Raw genomic sequence first — 18,247 nt, 5'->3', positions numbered from 1 at the left:
AAAATATATGTGATGCGAGTCCAAAATAGAAGTCGATCAATACCATGTGCGAAGTGTCTAGCATCGATGTAGTGCGTATCTCATTCGCGAATCGTGACACTCCACTCTCTCGACGTGATGAACGCAAAATCCCTCCACGCGCGCGCGCTGTCACTTTATTCATAAAATCTCTCCATTTTCTTCGTTCAAAAATATTTTATTTACGCGCATATAATCGCGAATGTAGGATAAACGTGTGCGGTATATAGCGTGTATCGCGTTACACTTGGATCGGACGTCCGCGCTCGCTGCATTAATCCACATTAACTCGCGAACCGACGCGCATCCAACAGCGCGCGGATCCCGTTACTCCGCCGGCTTTCTCGCGGTCTCGGATAACCTTTCACCATTGAATAAACAAAAGCATTCGTTAAACATTCATCGATCATTTCCTCCTCGCGCGTATCCAGCCAGCCGGCGAATTCCGCCGCAATTTGATCGCTGCAACATTCGCTCCGACACAGCCGCGTGATCTCGGATGGGCGGACCAGGCGGAAAGTAATAAGATCGAAAGTAAATTAAACGAAACTCGAAGAGGCGAAGAAGCAGTAGGAGGAGGAGGAGGAGGACAGCCGGCCGGCGGCGGCAGTGACGATCGTTCGATCGTGCGAGCGACGATCCGCGACGGTGTCTCGATCGCGATCGATCTGAGATTACATCGCGCGGAACGGCGCGGAAGATGCCTTCCTGAGGAGCGTCCTGGGTCGCCAGCAGCTCGCAGCTCTCGGAATTCAACGTGGCGGGTTTCGCGGTAGCCGTAAACAATGGCTCGGCGGAGCCGCGCTACTACGTGGACCACCTGCATCGGCAGCACGTGCAGCTGCAGCATCAGCATCAGCAACCTCAGTCTCAGCGTCAGCATCAGCAGCACCAGCAGCAGCAACAATCGCCGCGCTATCCGGTGCAGATGCTTTCCGGCCACGTGCCAACCTTGGCCGCGAAAGAGGCCATTCTCGAGCCGCCGCTGCGTCGCGATGACCTCGTCTACGTTCACTGCGCGACCACGGAGGACGAGGAAGTCGCCGAGGACGAGGAGGAAGAGTCCAGGGGGCTCACCAGGTCTAGGTCATGGCTCTGCTGTCCCAATGATCGCCGACCCGATAAGACCGTGCCCATACAGGTCGAGGCCAATAAGGACATGCAAAATGCAGTAAGTTTTCCCGGCCCGGCCTTAGACGATGTAGGTAGGTGAAGGAGAGAGCGCAAGGTTGAGAAAAAGAACACCACCGAAAAGAAAATTATTATTTGTAAAAAAATAGATTTCTTTGAATTTAATTTTCTTAATTCAAAGAAATATTAAGTAGATTCAAGAAAATATTTTGAACTCAGAAAAATGTTTTCTTGAATTTACCCAATACTTCTTTGAATCAAGGAAACTAAATTCAAAGAAATCTATTTTCCCGCAAATACTAATTTTTTTTTCAGTGTAGAAATCTAGAATTAAATCTGTGCTTTAACATATATACGTAGTTAAAGCTCGAGGTTTTTTTTATTTTAAGAAATTAATATTTACGCAAAGGAATCCGCTAACTCGCTATCCGTGAATTGAATTAAAAAATCTCAAATTATTTTCAGAAAATTTTTCGGGGGGAAAAGACAACTAATTCCTTTAATTTCGATCTCGTCCTCGATCATATCGTTACCATATCGCTCCTCGTATATCTGTCGCGAGGACGCGTAGGATTTGGAGGCTGATTTATCGCGCGATGCTAACTTTTTCCATTCGCGTCCGCGATATGACGTCGCGTCTTGATATACGCCGTCAGAGAGACCTGTCAACGAGGTCGATACACGACAGGCAGGCAGGCAGGCATTGCTCTTTACAGATCTCCGCGGCTTTTGCAGTCGAGCTTGCGCGCGCGACGATAAATCACCGCGCCGCCGCTGTCAGTCACACAAACGAAAACACAAAAGAACTTTTACTCGATAAATTGCACGTCAGTCATAATGAGAGAGCCGGCGCGGACAAATCCGACAGCGCTTTGCCTCATTCGCGAATAATGAATTCCGCGGCTCTCTTTCCGGGATTACCCTTGCGCATTAACACCCGCTGGAAAAACTTTGCATTGCGTTCTACATTAATTTTTCTACGTCAAATTGAGATCCCGAAAGTTACCACCGAAGAAATTATTTTATATAAGTATAATATTAATAAATTATTTTATGTAACACGTGCATGGAAAGTGGCCCATTACGCACGCTACGCGTGTGTGATAGACCACTTTCCACGCACTTGCAACATAAAATAGGGTGTGCAAGCCGTGCTGTAAGATGAAAATTCCCGAGTGCGGTGACCGCACGAGCCGAAGGCGAGTCAACTCCGCACCCATGAATTTTCATCTTACAGCACTTGTTACACCAAATAACTATTCTGTATTTCTGTACTTTAAAGGTAAAAGAATCTTGTCTTCAGTTTTAATTTACTTTTTCCAATATACAAAAAGCTTATATTGTATAATGATAAAGAGTCTTATGTCCATATTATTACTAAGATACAACGTTCCTAAGATACAATTTAAAAAAATATCATATTGGAAATTTTCATGGAAATAACAAACTTTATAAATCCTGTTTTCTCTATACATTTATAACGATGGATAACATTTATATGATTCTTTATCTCTAAGGTACAAATTTATATTTTTATAAAATTGAACAGGTTGCGAGAAAATCCATGAAAAGTTATCGTAATCGTATCTATTCAGATGAGCTCTTAAAATGCTTAGAGATCTGGAAAGCTGAAAAATGATAAGAAGGAATATCTTTGTACGATTTATGACGTCGGCTTTCATAATTTATCACCTTGTGCAATTTTACCACGTAATACGGAAGCAGATTAAGCTTTTGTTTCGCACTTCCACGTGCTTCCAATATTTATGACGTGTATCCTAGAGTGTTACCACACACCCTTCTCTCATCGGTGTCTCCACGGACGCGGCGTCTCCTCGTGCACCCTCAGTTTTTTTTTCGACAAATTTCTCCCGGGCTAATCTCACGATGGTTACGACTGACGGAAAACTTTCGTCGTTTCTCTCCCTTCGCGGGAGGCGTAACTTTTGCGAAAATTACTTCCGAGTAATATCCGATAAAACGATTCGAGCCATCGCTAGCTGAAACGCAGTCTAGATCTTTCTAAATGATATATGGGCCGCGTTGAATTGCGCTTGAAAAGTTATATCAAAAGTGTTTTTATATCGCAAGCAAAAGTTATTTCTATACGTTTTCTCAAATGACTCCCCGTTACTAATAGAACGCCTATTTTATCTCCACGGAGATATAAAATTTCCGAGATAAACTTGGCGTCGTGCTTTATATAAACGTTACTCATTCCAAGATTAGACGCGATATTTAACCCTTAACTCTGAAAACTACACACTAGCGAATATGAAATCCCGAGGATTCCTATTTTGGATATGAAGATAAAGTAACAAAATTAATTACTCTCCACTCTGCATACATATCTGCTGCTACAGTTTCTTGTATTTTTCATCATTATGTAAATGCGCACAGAATTAAGTTTCATCTGTTTTTTTTTTCTAGAAAAGGAAGAATTGATCAAAATTACGACATAAGTAGTAAAAGTTTTACATCCATTTCTACACAAACGTAGATTTTACTTTAATTTTGGTTTAAGTTACTTCTTATCTTTTTCTAACTTTTAGAACTAGAAAAAGATGAAAAGTAAGTTAAACCAAGATTAAAATTTACTTGCATTGGTAGAAATGGACATTAGAGACTTCACATTCACAGTTGATAATTAAAACGATGTGGTGCGAAAACGAAGAGACTACATGATCCAATTCTCGCTTTCGGAGATCAAGCGGAAAGGATCAGACGGAAAGCAAACAAACGGATGCGAGTCTCCGCGAGTCGGCGATCGAACAATTCTCGAGCGGTGTAAATCGCGATGGGAAGAAGGGCGCGGTGAGAAGTAATCGCGAAACCACCGCGGTTTCCGTACCGCGATCGCGGAAACGATTGCACCGTCGCGGTCGTACGGGGATCGCGCCAAATTGCACGATGAAGAGCCCGACGATTTCCGTAATAGATCTTTGCTCATGCGTGGCTGGCAAAACACGCGCGAACCGTGAAATCAGCAAACACCTACCGTTGCGTTGCACCGTTGCGCGTTCCGTAGCGCGCGGAATTGAGGCATTTGCCAGGTACATCGCGACCGCCAAGCCACCGGGTCGCATACCGCCGTAAAGTTCAGCCGGAGGGGCCATATCGTTAACGTTTATGAGTTGGTTGACACCGACGAATATGCGCTAAGTCTGCACCGACGACACTGCGCGCGCGGCAAGCCGATAAACGTCGGCGCAATTTCGCAGTCGCTTATCGAATGCGCTCGAGGATAATTTATGTCTGAAAGCCAAGCGCAAAGGAAAAGCCTCTCAGAAATCCAAAGGAAAAAATCGAGAGGCCTGTACCAGGAAAATACTAGAGGCCTAAAACCTTAAAGCAGAGGAAACTGATGGTTTTGAAACGCAAGTAGACGTGTCGCGTTATTTTCTCATCGTAAGAATTAATTTGGTCATAATTTCTACATTATTCGAAATAATGTTACATCGCTAATTAAACCAAAAATGAACTTTGCTTCGCCAGTAAATAACTAACCATTGGTTTTAGTCTTTATCTCAAGATATTGAAACGTCGTGACGGTTATATTTAATAAATGTGGCCAGTCGGGTCGAATGAAAATCATTACCGTCACATCGCAAATATCTCGTTCATATTCCTAATATTGATCTAACACAGTGTTACGCATCGCGTTATTGTGCCAGATTTAATTTTCCTCGAAAGGCAACGCCTTTCCGAAAAGACGCGTGCACAAAGAGAGCACTTCGCTTGCGAAAGCGCAACAATCGCACGGTACGATCGTACCTCGGATCAGAAATAGCTTTGAAGCTCGTGCCGTATCATCGGAGAAAAAGGTATCGCGCGTCGCTCGGCTCGCTGGACCGCGAAAATATCCAACGTCTTCCATTTTTCTTCACCCTCCCCTTTCTTCGTCTCGCTCCCTCCCCCGTATCTCACCCACTCGCAATATAAGACGCCGTCATTTGTATGCAACCGGCTCTTTTCGATGTAGGTTAATGGTATATGGTCCACGGGGGTCTCTCTCTCTGTTGCCCGGCACCTCTGGCTCGTGCGCGCATTTCTTCTTCTTCTTTTTTTCACAACAACACGGAAAGTTACTCCGTTGAGGAACATCGTGCACGCTCCTTCGCATGTTATCCGACTGCACTCGGAGCGCCTTTTTGAGCATCGCGTGAGACTATGTCCAGAAACTTTACATTTAAATAGACTACAGCAAATATCGACCGTCTTAAGACTCGCTGATCGAGAAAAAGAAGCAAAAAATCTATCTTCCACCGAGTAATTATTTATTACTTCGCGCTCCCGACATTTCGCAAAAGAAAAGGGTAGCATGAAAATTATATCTAAATTAATTGCGAGCGGACGGTCCGATGTATACGAAAGCGAGGGTAATCGAATCTCTTCGCTCGTGACCTTACTCGCCGATGAAACTGCAAACCGCCGCACGGCCGACCGGCCTTGTAATTGAATCCTTGATTGCTTTTTGTTTGAATTACACTCCGTCCGTCGTGTCCCCCTGTGTTTGCCCTGGGTCGACACACGCTCGCGCTCGCGCACTCCTGACCTTAACCGAACGAGAGAGGATTCTCCGTGAATGAAACATCGCGAGACATCGCGAGGCACGCGGAGAGCTCGCCGCGCGAAACGTTCCCTCGCGGATCGGATCTGCTTAAATGTATCGGATTTATGCGCGCACACAATGATTTTTTTCGTCAGCGACAACAATATGTTTTATTAATCGTAAGAAGCAGCATCGTGTCAAGATACAATATAGGGCTCCCTTCGAGCTCGCGCGTTCAGGATTTTACTACATTTTTGGCTTTTTGCCGCACGTCGGTACCGGATCTGTGCCGCAAGTGCCAACGTTGCAATGAGGTGGAGCCATCACGCAGGGTCTCTCGTCGGGACACGGCGGTGCATCCTCGCAAGTTTTCCCTGGCAGGTGTATGTACTCCTCATCGACCCCGTCATCGGCCGCCGTCACGAGTACGACGGCGATGGCCATCAGCAAGACGACAGTTAGCTTCATCCTTGATTAACTTCGGTCACCTGTCATGCGAGAACATGAGACGTAATCTGCATTATCGCGCAGAAGATAATGATGCGAATTATAAATGTGATAAATATAGATTCCGATATTCACTGTCAGTATTAAAAATCTATATTTTTCTATATTTTATGTCACGTATACTGTAGATTTTCAGTACTGACAGATGCTGACAGTAAATATCGGAATTCTATAGTAAAATTGAATCAATTAAAAAGAATGCAAATGAGAAAGCTAAGTAAAGATTGAAATAAAATGAACAAAATTGTACAAAATATCTCCATTGATGCGTTGTCGCGCGACAAGTAACAGTGCGAATTAACAATGTGACAATAAATAAAACTATCAAATTAATGACAATTCATGAGAGACTGAGATGAAGATCGAAGTAAAGTGAAAAATTTCCGCTTGCCGAGGATGACGATCGCGACAGGATCTTTCTCGGTTCGCCAAGCGACTCGACGTTACCTGAGCTCTTCGCACAGAAATAAGTTCCAACTCGCACTAACGTCGATGTGGTACCAAGGATGTTCCAGAGATGAATGTCGCGTCGCCGCGCGACCGACGCGTTTTTATGCATTGCAAGCTGCCCCCTGCTTCCTCTTCGCAAAACGCTTGGAAATTACCGATAACGAAGTTGTTGATGTCTCGTAACCGTCCGACACGGCTGGTTGCATGTACGAAGGACGCCCGTATTTGAACGCAATTCTTTTTTTTACGCACTTCCCGTGTGAGAAGAAATCACAATTATCCGCGGGAATAAATGGAAGCGAACGGATTCATAATGTATCCTGATCCGCGTTAATGATACGCGCTGTTTAATTCTCTCTATAACAGCCGAGAGATCTCGTTCGATTCGCGGTAATGATCGCGCTCGTCAAAATTACATAACCGAATGTAAATGGGCGAACAGACCTGACTCACACGCTAATTGTAAATATCTACGCGCTATTTCAATGCTATTTTAAATCTTTCGTAACAATTGCATTTACGATAAGAAAATTACATTTAACTCAATTAGATTGATCTACGAGAGTCACAGATGAACGTGAAACTCGTTTATATTAATTATTATACATCAAATGAAATTAAGCCCGTTTTAGATTGCAATTAGCGTCAGATTCCAGGTAAAATACCATTTATAATTTCAGGGTTGCCTGACAGACCTGGAAAACCGGGAAAAGTCATGGAAATTTAAATTGGTTAGAGAAATATAATCAGGGAAATATAAAAGAGCCTGGAATTTTGAAATTTGCTCACAATTTCCATAAATGCTCTTATTCTAAAGAGTACTCATAATTTTTTAAATATTATATCTAACGTTTATAGTCCAAATAGTCCGTAAACTTATTCCAATTCATTTTTTATGAAGAATTCGTATTATAGTTCCTAAATTCAAACCCTTAAATTGGATATGCTTACTGGAGGTCAAATTCTTCGATCGCGTGCACTTCCTTTCATATATCTCTTAGCTCTTTTAAGCATTTATTATCTTACGGTCTTCGTTAGATCTTATCTTTCTTTTTTTTATTGACTTAAAAAATTGTTATTCTCATATTCTTCTTTCAACATCTTTTTGCGTCTTTTGCTGATGTAATTATAATTATATGTGCATTAACTCGGATCTTTTTTAATCTTTTTATGTTTATACACGCAAATAAGTAAATATACATAGAATAAATGAATTTCCTTTTGCAGCTTCACGCGGCCGCGCTCTCCTCCCTGCGATCCGAGGTGGCCGAGCTGAATTCGCGGCTGGTGGCGGCTACTCGCGCGCGGGAGACGACCGAGGCCGCGCTGATGCGGGCGGAGGTCCAGGCGGCCCGCGCCGAGCAGCGGGCGGAACAGCAGGCGGCGCGGCACGAGGAGCGGCTCACCGAGTTGCATTCCGTCATCGCCGAGCTCGGCAGACAGCTGGAGCGGCATCGCGCCACCGTAATTGCCGAGGAGGACGAGTCCGGTAAGGGTCCAGCTCTTCTCTTCATCCCGCCTTACGGTTACGAACGCACCGGGAGAGAGTATCGCGATTCTGCGTATCGATTTCGCTCCACGAAGAGCGAGAGAGGGAAGAGAACCTTGGCGAACCTTCGAGTAACGAGTGCCACGGCCAATTCCCCGGCGGGCAATCAGCGAATCTCTCTCCAGGCACCGACAGTAACAATAGCAATAGCTCTCGGTAGCGCGCGCTCTCGATTCCCCCGGTCCCCCTTCTCGATACCGAGAAGAAGAGCGATTACTTAGGGCCTCGCGACGCGCCGCATACCGTCGGCATCGGCGCGCACTGTCGCGAGAGACGATCGTTTATTCCGATAAATAACCGGGGCTGATGCATGGAGTAGATTCGTTTCTCCGAATCGCATATTGTAGAGCGTATTAATCGTCGATGGCCGCAATTTGAGATGGTCTTAATAAATGCGTAGAAGTCGAGACGAGCAGGGACGCCGAGGGTTCCATCACCAACCCGGTAGAGGAGAGCGAGGGCGGTGGGGACAACCATGGAGATGGCGATCGTACCCTGGGGGACGCCGATTCCAGCTGCTGCGAAGACGAGAATCGACCGGCAGAGGTAAAAGGAACTCTTAAGGTTTCAATTTTGAACGTAATATATATACACCTAATGTTTGGAGGGTATATTTTATATTTAATATATCTCTTTTAAAAAATGCATTATTATTTTTAATATAGAATGGTAGGGACAGTCCGGCCGCGTTACCGACTCCCGAGCCAACGCAGCAAGCGGCATCGTGCCAGAGCGTTGCCGTCGCGACGCTGCAGGAAGAGATCACGGCGTTACGGGCGGAGATCACGAGTCTGCAGGCACAACTTGTTCATTTCAAAAGCCAGAGGCAAACGGCGAGCAGCGATTCGCCACGTCGAGAACTCAGAGTGAGCAGCAGTCTTCCGGAAATCGGTCTCTCATAAAAATACGAGAGAAACTGATATTTTAATAAAACAAAATTAATATTAATCAAGACAATTGAAAGAATGGTAAAGAATAAATATCGAGGAAACAAAGAGATGTTAATAAAATGCAATAATTCCCCCATTTAACGTGTCCCTTTGTTTCATCCTTTCATGCCCCGCCTCTTCTCTCCGCAGACAAGAGGCAACACCAGCTCGCCGGAACCTTTGACGGCACCGTGCTCGCCACTCTTGCCACCGCTACAGACACCTCCGACAAAGAGCGTAACGAGGGAGGAGCCGCCGGTTCTTAAAATGGCAGAGAGGGTGAGATTGAGGAGGACGGATGAGAGGCACATTACCGGCCCGGACATCACTAATCTTGGGGTACGAATTTCACTTTATCTTTCTTTCTAATTTTTTCACACACAACAAACGCGTAATTATATTCTAACATATATCAGGTGTGCTCCACGATGGTCGCCGAGCACCTCGTGTCGGATCTCTTGGAGCAATCCAACCTGCAGGAATTGAATGGCTCCGAAAAGCAATTCGAGGTCGAGACGGAACGGTTGAACAGCAGACTCGAGCACGCGCGGGCGAACAACGCGGTCCTCGCGCTCACGTTGCACGAGAGCAAGGCGCAATGCGATAGGTACGTTTGTCAAAAATGATACGAATAACACGCGTGAAATAATCTTTTTTTATGTCACACGTGCGTGGAAAGTGGCCCATTCCGCGCGCGACGCGCGCGGGATAGACCACTTTCCACGCACTTGTAATATAAAATAGGGTGTGTAACACGTGTGTTAAGTTGAAAATTGGACGTGCGGGTGATCGCACTCGCCTCCGGCTCGTGCGTCCGCACGTCCAATTTCCATCTTACAGCAATTGTTACACAAATAACTATTTTTTTTTCGACGTTCCAGGTTAAGCTTATTAGTCGGCAAGTACGAGTCGAATGCGACGGCGTTGCGACTCGCACTTTCGTACAGCGATCGCGCGATCGAGGCCTACGATGTTCTAGTCGCTCTGCTGGAGAGCGAAATTGCGCTCTCCACCGAGAGAAATAGCGTGACAATCGATAATAGAAGGGCAGCCGAAAACGTTGCGTATCACGTCCTAAATAGACTCGAGAACGACTGTACTAATACGCTAGGCGCTCCGTGGGAGGACAGCATGGTCTTGTCAGACGAGTAGGTATTTCACGTCGTGCGTAGGGTGTGCAATTTTTGGTCATAATAAATGCCTTTTCGATAGATCGGAAATAACGTGGAGCGTGGAGGACGAACAGCGACTCAGGAGACACATCGGCAGGCTGAAGGGAGAACGTACAATGGTCAGATCGACGGCGGTCGAGCTGGAGAGCGTGCACGCGGAACCCTTGAACTCAAAGAACACCATCTCTCTGGCGGAGGCCAGGAAACTCGACTTGGAGACTGCCGTACTCATGCAGGTCGGTATCTAGTTAAATTAAAACTCAAGAGAAAGAATTTTAGAATTTGAAACGAAAGTTCAACATATGTAAAATTTATTTTACAAGAATTCAATATTTTCATAGGAATTAATGGCCATGCGAGAAGACAAGGCCGAGTTACGCGCCAGAGTGTTTCTTCTGGAGAAGGAACGCGCTACGATAGAATTGAAGTTGAACGCACGTGACACGCAGATCGCGGCGCAACACGCCACCATACAGCATCTTCAGGGCCAGCTGAGCGACGCGGAAGCTATGCTTGCGATGGCGACAAACAAGGTATCGTGTATAATCTTCAAAAACAATGACATTGCTTCGATAAATAATTAACACAGGTAGATTTTATCGACCCAACTGGCATTGAATTAAAATCATGACATTTCGATCATGGATTTTGATCGTTTTTAAATGTGAATAAAAATTATAGACTCGGTAATATGATAGACTCACAAAAAAATTATGATTTTAATTCAATAAATGTGGTCAGTTGAGTCAGTTAAAAACTACCTGCGTATAATCTTCAAATTATTCCCTTTCCGCGGCTCGGCTATAATTAAAAGTGCATTTAGGACCGAGGTTTAAGCGACAACGAGAGTGAGGGAATGGAATCTGAATTAATCGAGGCGCTGGGCAGGGAGGCAAGACTGAAGGAACGTTTGCAGGAATTGATCTCAACCTTGGACGAAGTCAATAAGAATTCCGAACTCAGGCATCAGCAGTCCGCCGAGCTCGTCAACGACTTGAAAAGAGCTAACGGGTAATTATCATGGAAAATTTGCCCGTCGTTACTCGCGCATATACTCGAAATAAGGATAAAAATGTCCCTCAGAGCGCTGGTTCAAACTCTGGAAAAGTCCAAGAAGAAATATCAGTCCAGGCTAAAGAAGCTGGAGCAACAGATGCTGGGAATGGTAGAGAGACACGCCGCGCAGGTATGATTAAGTATAGGTGAAGTATATGTAGTGATCACTCATTCGTAAAAACGGTAATAATTTATTACACTAGATACATGCTTCCGTAGTACTATTTCTTCTGCAGTTCTTCCCGCCTCTCTTTTAGTCTCTGCTCGACCAGATCGTCCAGGTTGTTGAGCGGTGTGTAGATCTGGTGAACGCACTGTGCACCAGTTAGCATTGTGACCAGTGCTGCTGCACAGAATATAATGTACCGTGACGTGGATACGTTAGCCGGCATTGCGCGATAGAAAGTCGGCGCAAAAAAATTGCCTTCAGGCCTGTTCCTGCTTTAATCTTTCCTCCACCAGCTCCTCCACCCTTCGGCGCTTGTACGTCTTGTAAAAGTTAACCTCTCCCACTTGCCAGTGGATCATAGAGTATTCCAAAGCGGCCCCGAAGATGAAGAATAGCGGCAGCAGTCGGTACTCGCCAAGCGCTTTTCCCGGCAGTCTACTAATTATCCTCTTCAATTTTGGACTGAACATTGAAACGTCCAAATTCCGTTCACCGGGTCGCACAATCGTTCCTTCTGCTAAGTGCTAGTTGGTGCTAGTCGCTTGCCGCCATATTGGATTTTTCCTGATAATAGCACATGCGCTGATACAACACAAACCTATATGTATACATACATATATGTATATGTATACAGTAATTTTTAATTATGCAAATACACTTCAGGGGATAAATTTTATAAAAACATTATACAAATTATTTAGATATACAAATCATTTAGATATACATATTACAAATCGTTTAGATTTTATTTTATATTCTGAGTTATAATATGATAAATTAAAAAAGAGTTTTTGCACTATGAGAGAGAGATGATGTTAACATGTGACGTTGATGTATTTAACACTAGAACTGCCAGAGATTAATCTATATTTATTTCTACCGAAGAAATCTTACAAATTAATAAAGTTAATCGTCTATGTAATTTCAATAACAGTCAGGGAAAATTGCAGAAAATAAAATATTAAAAAAATGAGTAATAAGTTACTAAAAAATGTCAAACGGATGACCCCTTTGGTAGTTCTAGTGTTGAAAACTGTAATTTACATTAACAAACATTAAGTCACATCGGACATATATATCAGATTGTATATTGCACTATTTTTTAAATTAATTACAGGTGAAAGCATTGAAGCAACGAATAGCTTTACTGGAGGAGGAGTCGATGGGCTATAAGGGAAGCATGGCACTGCAGTCTCAAAGTTCTGGCGCCAGCGAAACGTCCTTATGACAGTTGAGTGATTAAACGGTAAAAATGACACACGGTGCAAGCTTAATAATTCAATAATTACTTTTAATGTTTATCCTGTCATCACGAGGAAATTATGATTCAACGCAAAATGGAGAGATCGAAACTCTTTCTCTCACTCACTCACTCACTCACACACACACACACACACACACACACACACACATGTACCCACACACACATGTACCCACACACACATGATTAAACGCAAAAAGGAGATTGAAACTTTCTCACACACACATAAACACATATACACATACATACACATATTTTTTTACACTGAATAGTCGAAAGTAAAGACGCTTAGCTGTTTGCTTTGTAATTATATCAAGGTATATATTGCTCCTAACGAGAATAAAAAAAGAAACGATTCAGCTAGGCCTACGCAATGTGTGCAATTGTATCGATACACGAACGCAAAAGCAGCCTATATAAAACAGACCCTTCAGCACGTCATAAGTCATAAATTACAAAAAATTAATTCAGTAGTGTATCGCGCTATCGATAACCGCCGTGTACATATGTATATTGTAAAAGCATAAACCACAAGTGTGATACGTGTAAACTATAATGAAATAAACTGTGCTTTATTATAGATATCCCCCGACAATGCGTCCGCAAATACTTGATGAATACGTATCCACTGTGTCTGTACAAATTAGTTATATTTATCATCTCTATATATATATATATAAGATTTACAAGTTACACTAAGCATCCTGATTCTCATCCTGCTGCTGCATCTGTAATGCCATAGTCTCTGTGGCGTTATTCTCAGGCACATCGGGCCCTTCCTCCGCCGGTACATCATTGATCTCCACCGCTTCTTTGCTCATCATGATTTTCTGCATCTCCTCCTCCAAATGCACGCAAGCCTGCTCGATCTCATAATTTTTAGACACCAAACCGACCCACTGTGCCTCGAGGGCTCTCAGCTTGTCACCTCCCTGAGTCTGCATCGACTTCCTCTGCCAGTTGATCTCCTGAATTTTCTTCCTCAGCGTCTGCAGCTGCTTCTGCGCCTGGCCTAGCAGTTGAACCAGCACCTCCAAATAGGATTTCCATGCTTCGCAACCGTAATCCATCATCAGTTCCAAGTTGCAAATTCTAAAATTGCCCAAAAGCATATAGAGGATAATGCAAAAATCGGAGAAGGCGGGTGATACACCGGTGAAATCTTTTGTCTACCTCGTGGCTTGATGCTCCAATTGCGCGCTGCTGTTTTCCACGCTTTCGTTCCACGCAGCTAAATCGTTCAACTTGCCAGACGGAGGCGGTGGCAACTCGTAACGCTTCATGCTGAGCACTTCCATCGGCAAGCGATTATGCATCCTATCGAACTCGTGCTTCATTATCTCCGTCTCAAAAGCGGTTATACACAGAGGTTGCAGATGCTCCAGATAATTCTTCGTCGGTCTGTAACGTCGTGTCTCTTCTTCTACCATCGCCAGTGCCTGAAATACACAACATCGAACCACAAATATTTCGCGAAATGAAAAAAATACGCGATGACTTTTCTAAACATAACATCAACGTATAACCTATCACATTGCTATTATATTATAAAGGTTGAAGGCGCTAACGCTCCTAACCTAGAAGAAGCAAATCCAAAAAAAAAAATTATAAATGAATATAATTCTTATTTACCGCTTCTCGTACGCCCGGTTCATCATATCCTTGATCAATATACGGCAATGCATCAACAATCACTTCTCCTGCCATAATGTATTAAAATAAAATTGCGTAAAATTAGTCTCTGTGTTAATTCCTTGAAAGCAAACTGTCTTCTTCTTCTTTCTTTATTTTGGCTCCTGCCTCTTTTCAGAGGACAATGACAATACGGCGAAAACAAACTGTCAAGCGTTACGTTTTACGTCAAGGAGTAAGAAACATGAAGAGAGGAAACTATACATAAGGGAATTCGTTCTCATAAAGGAATTGATTTAAAAATTTCGAAAAATTCTTTGAATTTTAAATAACTTCCTCGTCGATTATGTTTCCCTGATACTTTGTCGATGTTAATAGATTGTTGATTTTGACGAAAATTTGAAACGACTAACCACCAAACGATCGGACTAGACTACCAAAGACCACCAATCGATTCCAATTAATGAAAGTTCGATACGTTGAAGTTGTCCGGCCAACTTCATAGAGGTAAAATTTGTAAAGATTGAATCCATAGAACTTTATAGATATGGACTAGATAGGTTGGAACCATGAAAAATAGAGATAAATGATCCGGATGGCCGCTCTCAAATTTCTCTCTGGCAATAGTATGTGCTCACCACCACGTGTTCCAATATTTTTCTTCTCTTTCGTGATTTGCTCATTTTATACGGAAAAAATCAAAACTGCCTTGCTGATAAACAGTAAGTAATATGAAATTCGATAGAAATTAGTTTTTCTGATTAATTGTTTGATTCGGTTCCGAGTTAAATTTCCGGTAGATAATTAATTCTTATATTCACTATATACTGTGTGTGACCTTTTGTGCGACTTATTGTTAGATCGCTACAACCTATATAAAAAAAATTAGATAAAAGATACGTTAAATAAATAAAAATATATATTTTGAAAAATTTTAGTCATTTAAAAGCGTAAGCGTAATGCTAAGACTCCATAGACGCGGAAACGCCATGCGGCAGAGTGCGTTGACCAATCACAAATTTTGATTTTGCCGCAGGTGACTTGCGGCAGCCTTCTGATTGGTCAACGCACTCTACCGCACGGCGTTTCCGCGTCTATGGAGTCTTAGCATAAGTGTAGCGAACCTTTAAGAGGGAAGAAGAGGGGAATAGTCGACTCTGATTAGTGGATTTCCTTACGATTTACGTCTTACGTCTTCCGTCGATTCGTGTGTCCGGGGCTTTAGAAAGAGAAGCGTACTTCTCTCTCTAAAGTGCAACTGTCCAGCAATTGTCAGTCCATATCTGGATTATTCTGGATATAGGTCTGTGATTGAAAATTGAAATCAATTTCTTGCAGTTAATTTATCTCGACCATAATTGAACTTATTGTTAAATTTAATTACTTTTAATGTAAATAAGAAAAATTAAGTTAAACTTTTTAAAAGAGCCATGAAGTGGTTTAGATTATTTATTCAATCCTTTTCTCTTATTTTTCCATTTTAGTACTTATAATTTCTTATGATCCCATATTAATTTTTGTAGATTTTCAAGACTTTTGATTTTTGCGATCTAACATCTCGTATTCTTGGAAATGTGGAAAATTTTTAGATTATTTTTCAAATAATACATCATGTTTTTGGATATTTTATTAATAAATTTATTATTGATACATGTACAGAATTGACTATTCTCTCTCATCGTGAAGAATTGAGCAGACAAGAGAAGGACTGAGGCCTTCATCTGTTGCTATTTTTCTAATACTTGTTTGTGGATCGTCTTGCACTCTTCTCAATACCCGTTCCTCAATATCAGCCGTGCGAACTGAGAAAGTTCCCTCTGATCTTGGTCGTGCCAATGATCCAGTTTCTACAAGTCGCTGGAATAACCCGCTAAACATCTTGTGGGTTGGTATCCGGCGTTTTGGATATTTTTCGGCGTAGAACGCACGAGCTTGTCGACCATTTCCATTAGCTAAACCGTAGCAGAAAACCATCTCTGCCATTTCTCGTGTGGAATACCGGGGTGCCATTAGACTCTGTTTACTGTTCAAATACTGCACAGAATAACAAAAATATATACTGCTCTCTGTTTACAGTAACCTCGTATAGGTGCAATATACCTTTGTCATACCAGATAACAAATGATTAATGTATGATTCACGCTCAACCTTGCTCAAACTGCAGTACGGAAAGTAACCAGTAACACGAAATACGATCAACAAGAAAATCAGCTGACAATGCTGACATAAGAAGACAGTTGTGTTCGGTCCGTTGGGATAAGGGGGAGAAAGAAAAGCAAAACTTGCGCACGCGCAGTAAGCAACACCATTAACGGTGCACGACGCCTCAGCCTCAGAGCCGTTTTATTAGTCGCGTACTTACATATTCTTTTACATATTCCACTAAAATATTAGGGTACCGTTAGAACCCTCGCGAAAAAGAAATATGAGAGGAATATTCATATGAATGTAGGATTTTTTTTACGAAAGGAATAACACAATTTACAAGTATAAAATAATGAAATTTATTGTTTGTTACGTTTACAGCTAAAATAGTAACTAAATTACAAACATTTGTTGTAAACTCAGTGAGAAATTCGTCGAAAAAATGTCGTTTTGTTTTCGTTCTTCGTGAAAACGACATCGAAACTATGTATTGTCAGTTTTTAATTATCAAGGATCAAACGCTTTGGTTTCGTCCTTATAATTAGACACAATTCAATTCGACATGTATTTTACTTATTGATTATGCAAATAAAAGGAAAAAGTTCGTAAATTTAAAAACTTATTCTATCGGTTAGTAATGCTTTAATTAAAAAAGATATTTAATTATTCTAATTAATTATTCTAATATAGGTTGTAAGAATTTTCACGATATATTTTTTCGCTTCGTCATCAATTCAAGTATGCAGTAAGTGAATAGGAACCTTAAGACGATCTTAAATATAAGATCGTACTATTATGAATACTGCTTAAAAATCTGATGTAAATAAAAATAGTCTATTATCATCAAAAATATAGATTTTAGTATCTATATTTAGTAGGCACTTTTTTCTTGCTTTAATGAATACTATCTGCTCTCAAAAATATACCTTTCTTAAAACCTTTTCTTAAAACACGCTGTATATAAATGTATACTTATTTTTACCTTTTATAATATTAGTGTAACATATGTATATAATATATACTGGAGTGTGCACTGCCACGTCCGTAGACGGAAAATGATCCAGAGACAGATAAGTTGGGATCTTTGTCTTTCTTTGATCCACAAATAAGCGTATTACCAGTAGCAAATCATCTACAATGCAAGTAATATGACAAAGGCACCGCCTACCCTAATATGACCTCTCTCTTGGCACAGCATGACACCTGACACCAGCTGAGCCCCAGTGTACTTCCAGTATATACTTATATCTCACAATATTTTTTCCGCTAAAAGCACACAATTACTTATTTCCTAACTCTTTTCGGAGTACCATTACAGCGTAACATTCAAAAAGAGTCGCAATCAGTCTTATTGTTGAACAGTCTTTTCAATCAGTCTTAAACATTACCTCACGTAAACGTAACATGTATATAGTTTGTTACTTAACGTGATTAAGTCTTAAAGAGTTCTTCAGATTTTTATAATTCGATAACTCGCTGAAGAATTTTATCATTTATAAACGTTCGCACGAGTCTCATTATTTAATCGCTTTTCGAGCTTATCGAATGTATGAAAACTGAAATTAAAAAAAAAACTGTTTCTATGAATAATTATGTGCTAGTTTTAGCTCACATTTTACTGCGAATCGTCATCAAGGGATCTGTTTTCTATTGCTGAACTGGCTGGACTAGTTCAG

At 41.9% G+C, this 18,247-nt stretch overlaps 5 protein-coding genes across 7 annotated transcripts in view; 1 reads left to right on the top strand and 4 right to left on the bottom strand.

Annotated features, from left to right (window-relative positions):
* Window positions 1–13,374, top strand: part of LOC112464028 (colorectal mutant cancer protein) — a 142,716-nt gene extending 129,342 nt beyond the window's left edge. For both annotated transcript variants that reach the window (XM_025030805.1, XM_025030799.1), the window contains exons 5-15: window positions 7,886–8,147; window positions 8,608–8,753; window positions 8,873–9,073; window positions 9,287–9,475; window positions 9,553–9,743; window positions 10,018–10,284; window positions 10,349–10,544; window positions 10,650–10,841; window positions 11,132–11,319; window positions 11,392–11,494; window positions 12,651–13,374. In XM_025030805.1, the coding sequence (XP_024886573.1) occupies window positions 7,886–8,147; window positions 8,608–8,753; window positions 8,873–9,073; window positions 9,287–9,475; window positions 9,553–9,743; window positions 10,018–10,284; window positions 10,349–10,544; window positions 10,650–10,841; window positions 11,132–11,319; window positions 11,392–11,494; window positions 12,651–12,761 (2,046 nt within the window). In that variant the 3' untranslated portion in view covers window positions 12,762–13,374. The remainder of the gene's footprint in view (window positions 1–7,885; window positions 8,148–8,607; window positions 8,754–8,872; window positions 9,074–9,286; window positions 9,476–9,552; window positions 9,744–10,017; window positions 10,285–10,348; window positions 10,545–10,649; window positions 10,842–11,131; window positions 11,320–11,391; window positions 11,495–12,650) is intronic.
* LOC112464087 lies at window positions 5,843–6,762 on the bottom strand. Its single transcript, XM_025030882.1, has 2 exons — window positions 6,656–6,762; window positions 5,843–6,189 (listed from the first exon to the last, which is right to left on the bottom strand). The coding sequence occupies exon 2, from the start codon at window positions 6,167–6,169 to the stop codon at window positions 5,948–5,950; it is 222 nt and encodes a 73-aa protein (XP_024886650.1). The 5' UTR covers window positions 6,170–6,189; window positions 6,656–6,762; the 3' UTR covers window positions 5,843–5,947.
* Window positions 11,708–12,192, bottom strand: LOC112464096 (small integral membrane protein 4). The gene has a single exon (XM_025030892.1). The coding sequence runs from the start codon at window positions 12,001–12,003 to the stop codon at window positions 11,791–11,793; it is 213 nt and encodes a 70-aa protein (XP_024886660.1). The 5' UTR covers window positions 12,004–12,192; the 3' UTR covers window positions 11,708–11,790.
* Window positions 13,351–14,846, bottom strand: LOC112464079 (pre-mRNA-splicing factor SPF27). The gene is made up of 3 exons (XM_025030872.1): window positions 14,427–14,846; window positions 13,968–14,233; window positions 13,351–13,886 (listed from the first exon to the last, which is right to left on the bottom strand). The coding sequence occupies exons 1-3, from the start codon at window positions 14,499–14,501 to the stop codon at window positions 13,490–13,492; spliced, it is 738 nt and encodes a 245-aa protein (XP_024886640.1). The 5' UTR covers window positions 14,502–14,846; the 3' UTR covers window positions 13,351–13,489.
* Window positions 14,847–16,035: 1,189 nt separating this feature from the next.
* Window positions 16,036–16,671, bottom strand: LOC112464181. 2 transcript variants are annotated; one of them, XR_003041894.1, is made up of 2 exons: window positions 16,538–16,671; window positions 16,036–16,460 (listed from the first exon to the last, which is right to left on the bottom strand). XR_003041894.1 is itself a non-coding variant. In XM_025031029.1 (2 exons), exons 1-2 carry the CDS (start codon window positions 16,533–16,535, stop codon window positions 16,092–16,094), a joined length of 378 nt encoding a protein of 125 aa, XP_024886797.1. In that variant the 5' UTR covers window positions 16,536–16,671; the 3' UTR covers window positions 16,036–16,091. The 2 variants fall into 2 exon arrangements, 1 of the variants encoding a protein (XP_024886797.1); XM_025031029.1 differs by having other exon boundaries at window positions 16,527–16,671.
* Window positions 16,672–18,247: the final 1,576 nt, after the last annotated feature.

The sequence above is a fragment of the Temnothorax curvispinosus genome, unplaced genomic scaffold (assembly GCF_003070985.1).
Source record: "Temnothorax curvispinosus isolate PA1 unplaced genomic scaffold, ASM307098v1 QBEX01001491.1, whole genome shotgun sequence".
Classification (NCBI taxonomy): Eukaryota; Metazoa; Arthropoda; class Insecta; order Hymenoptera; family Formicidae; genus Temnothorax; species Temnothorax curvispinosus.
The sequence above is the reverse complement of the archived record's forward strand: the minus strand, read 5'-3'. Positions and strand labels throughout refer to the sequence as shown.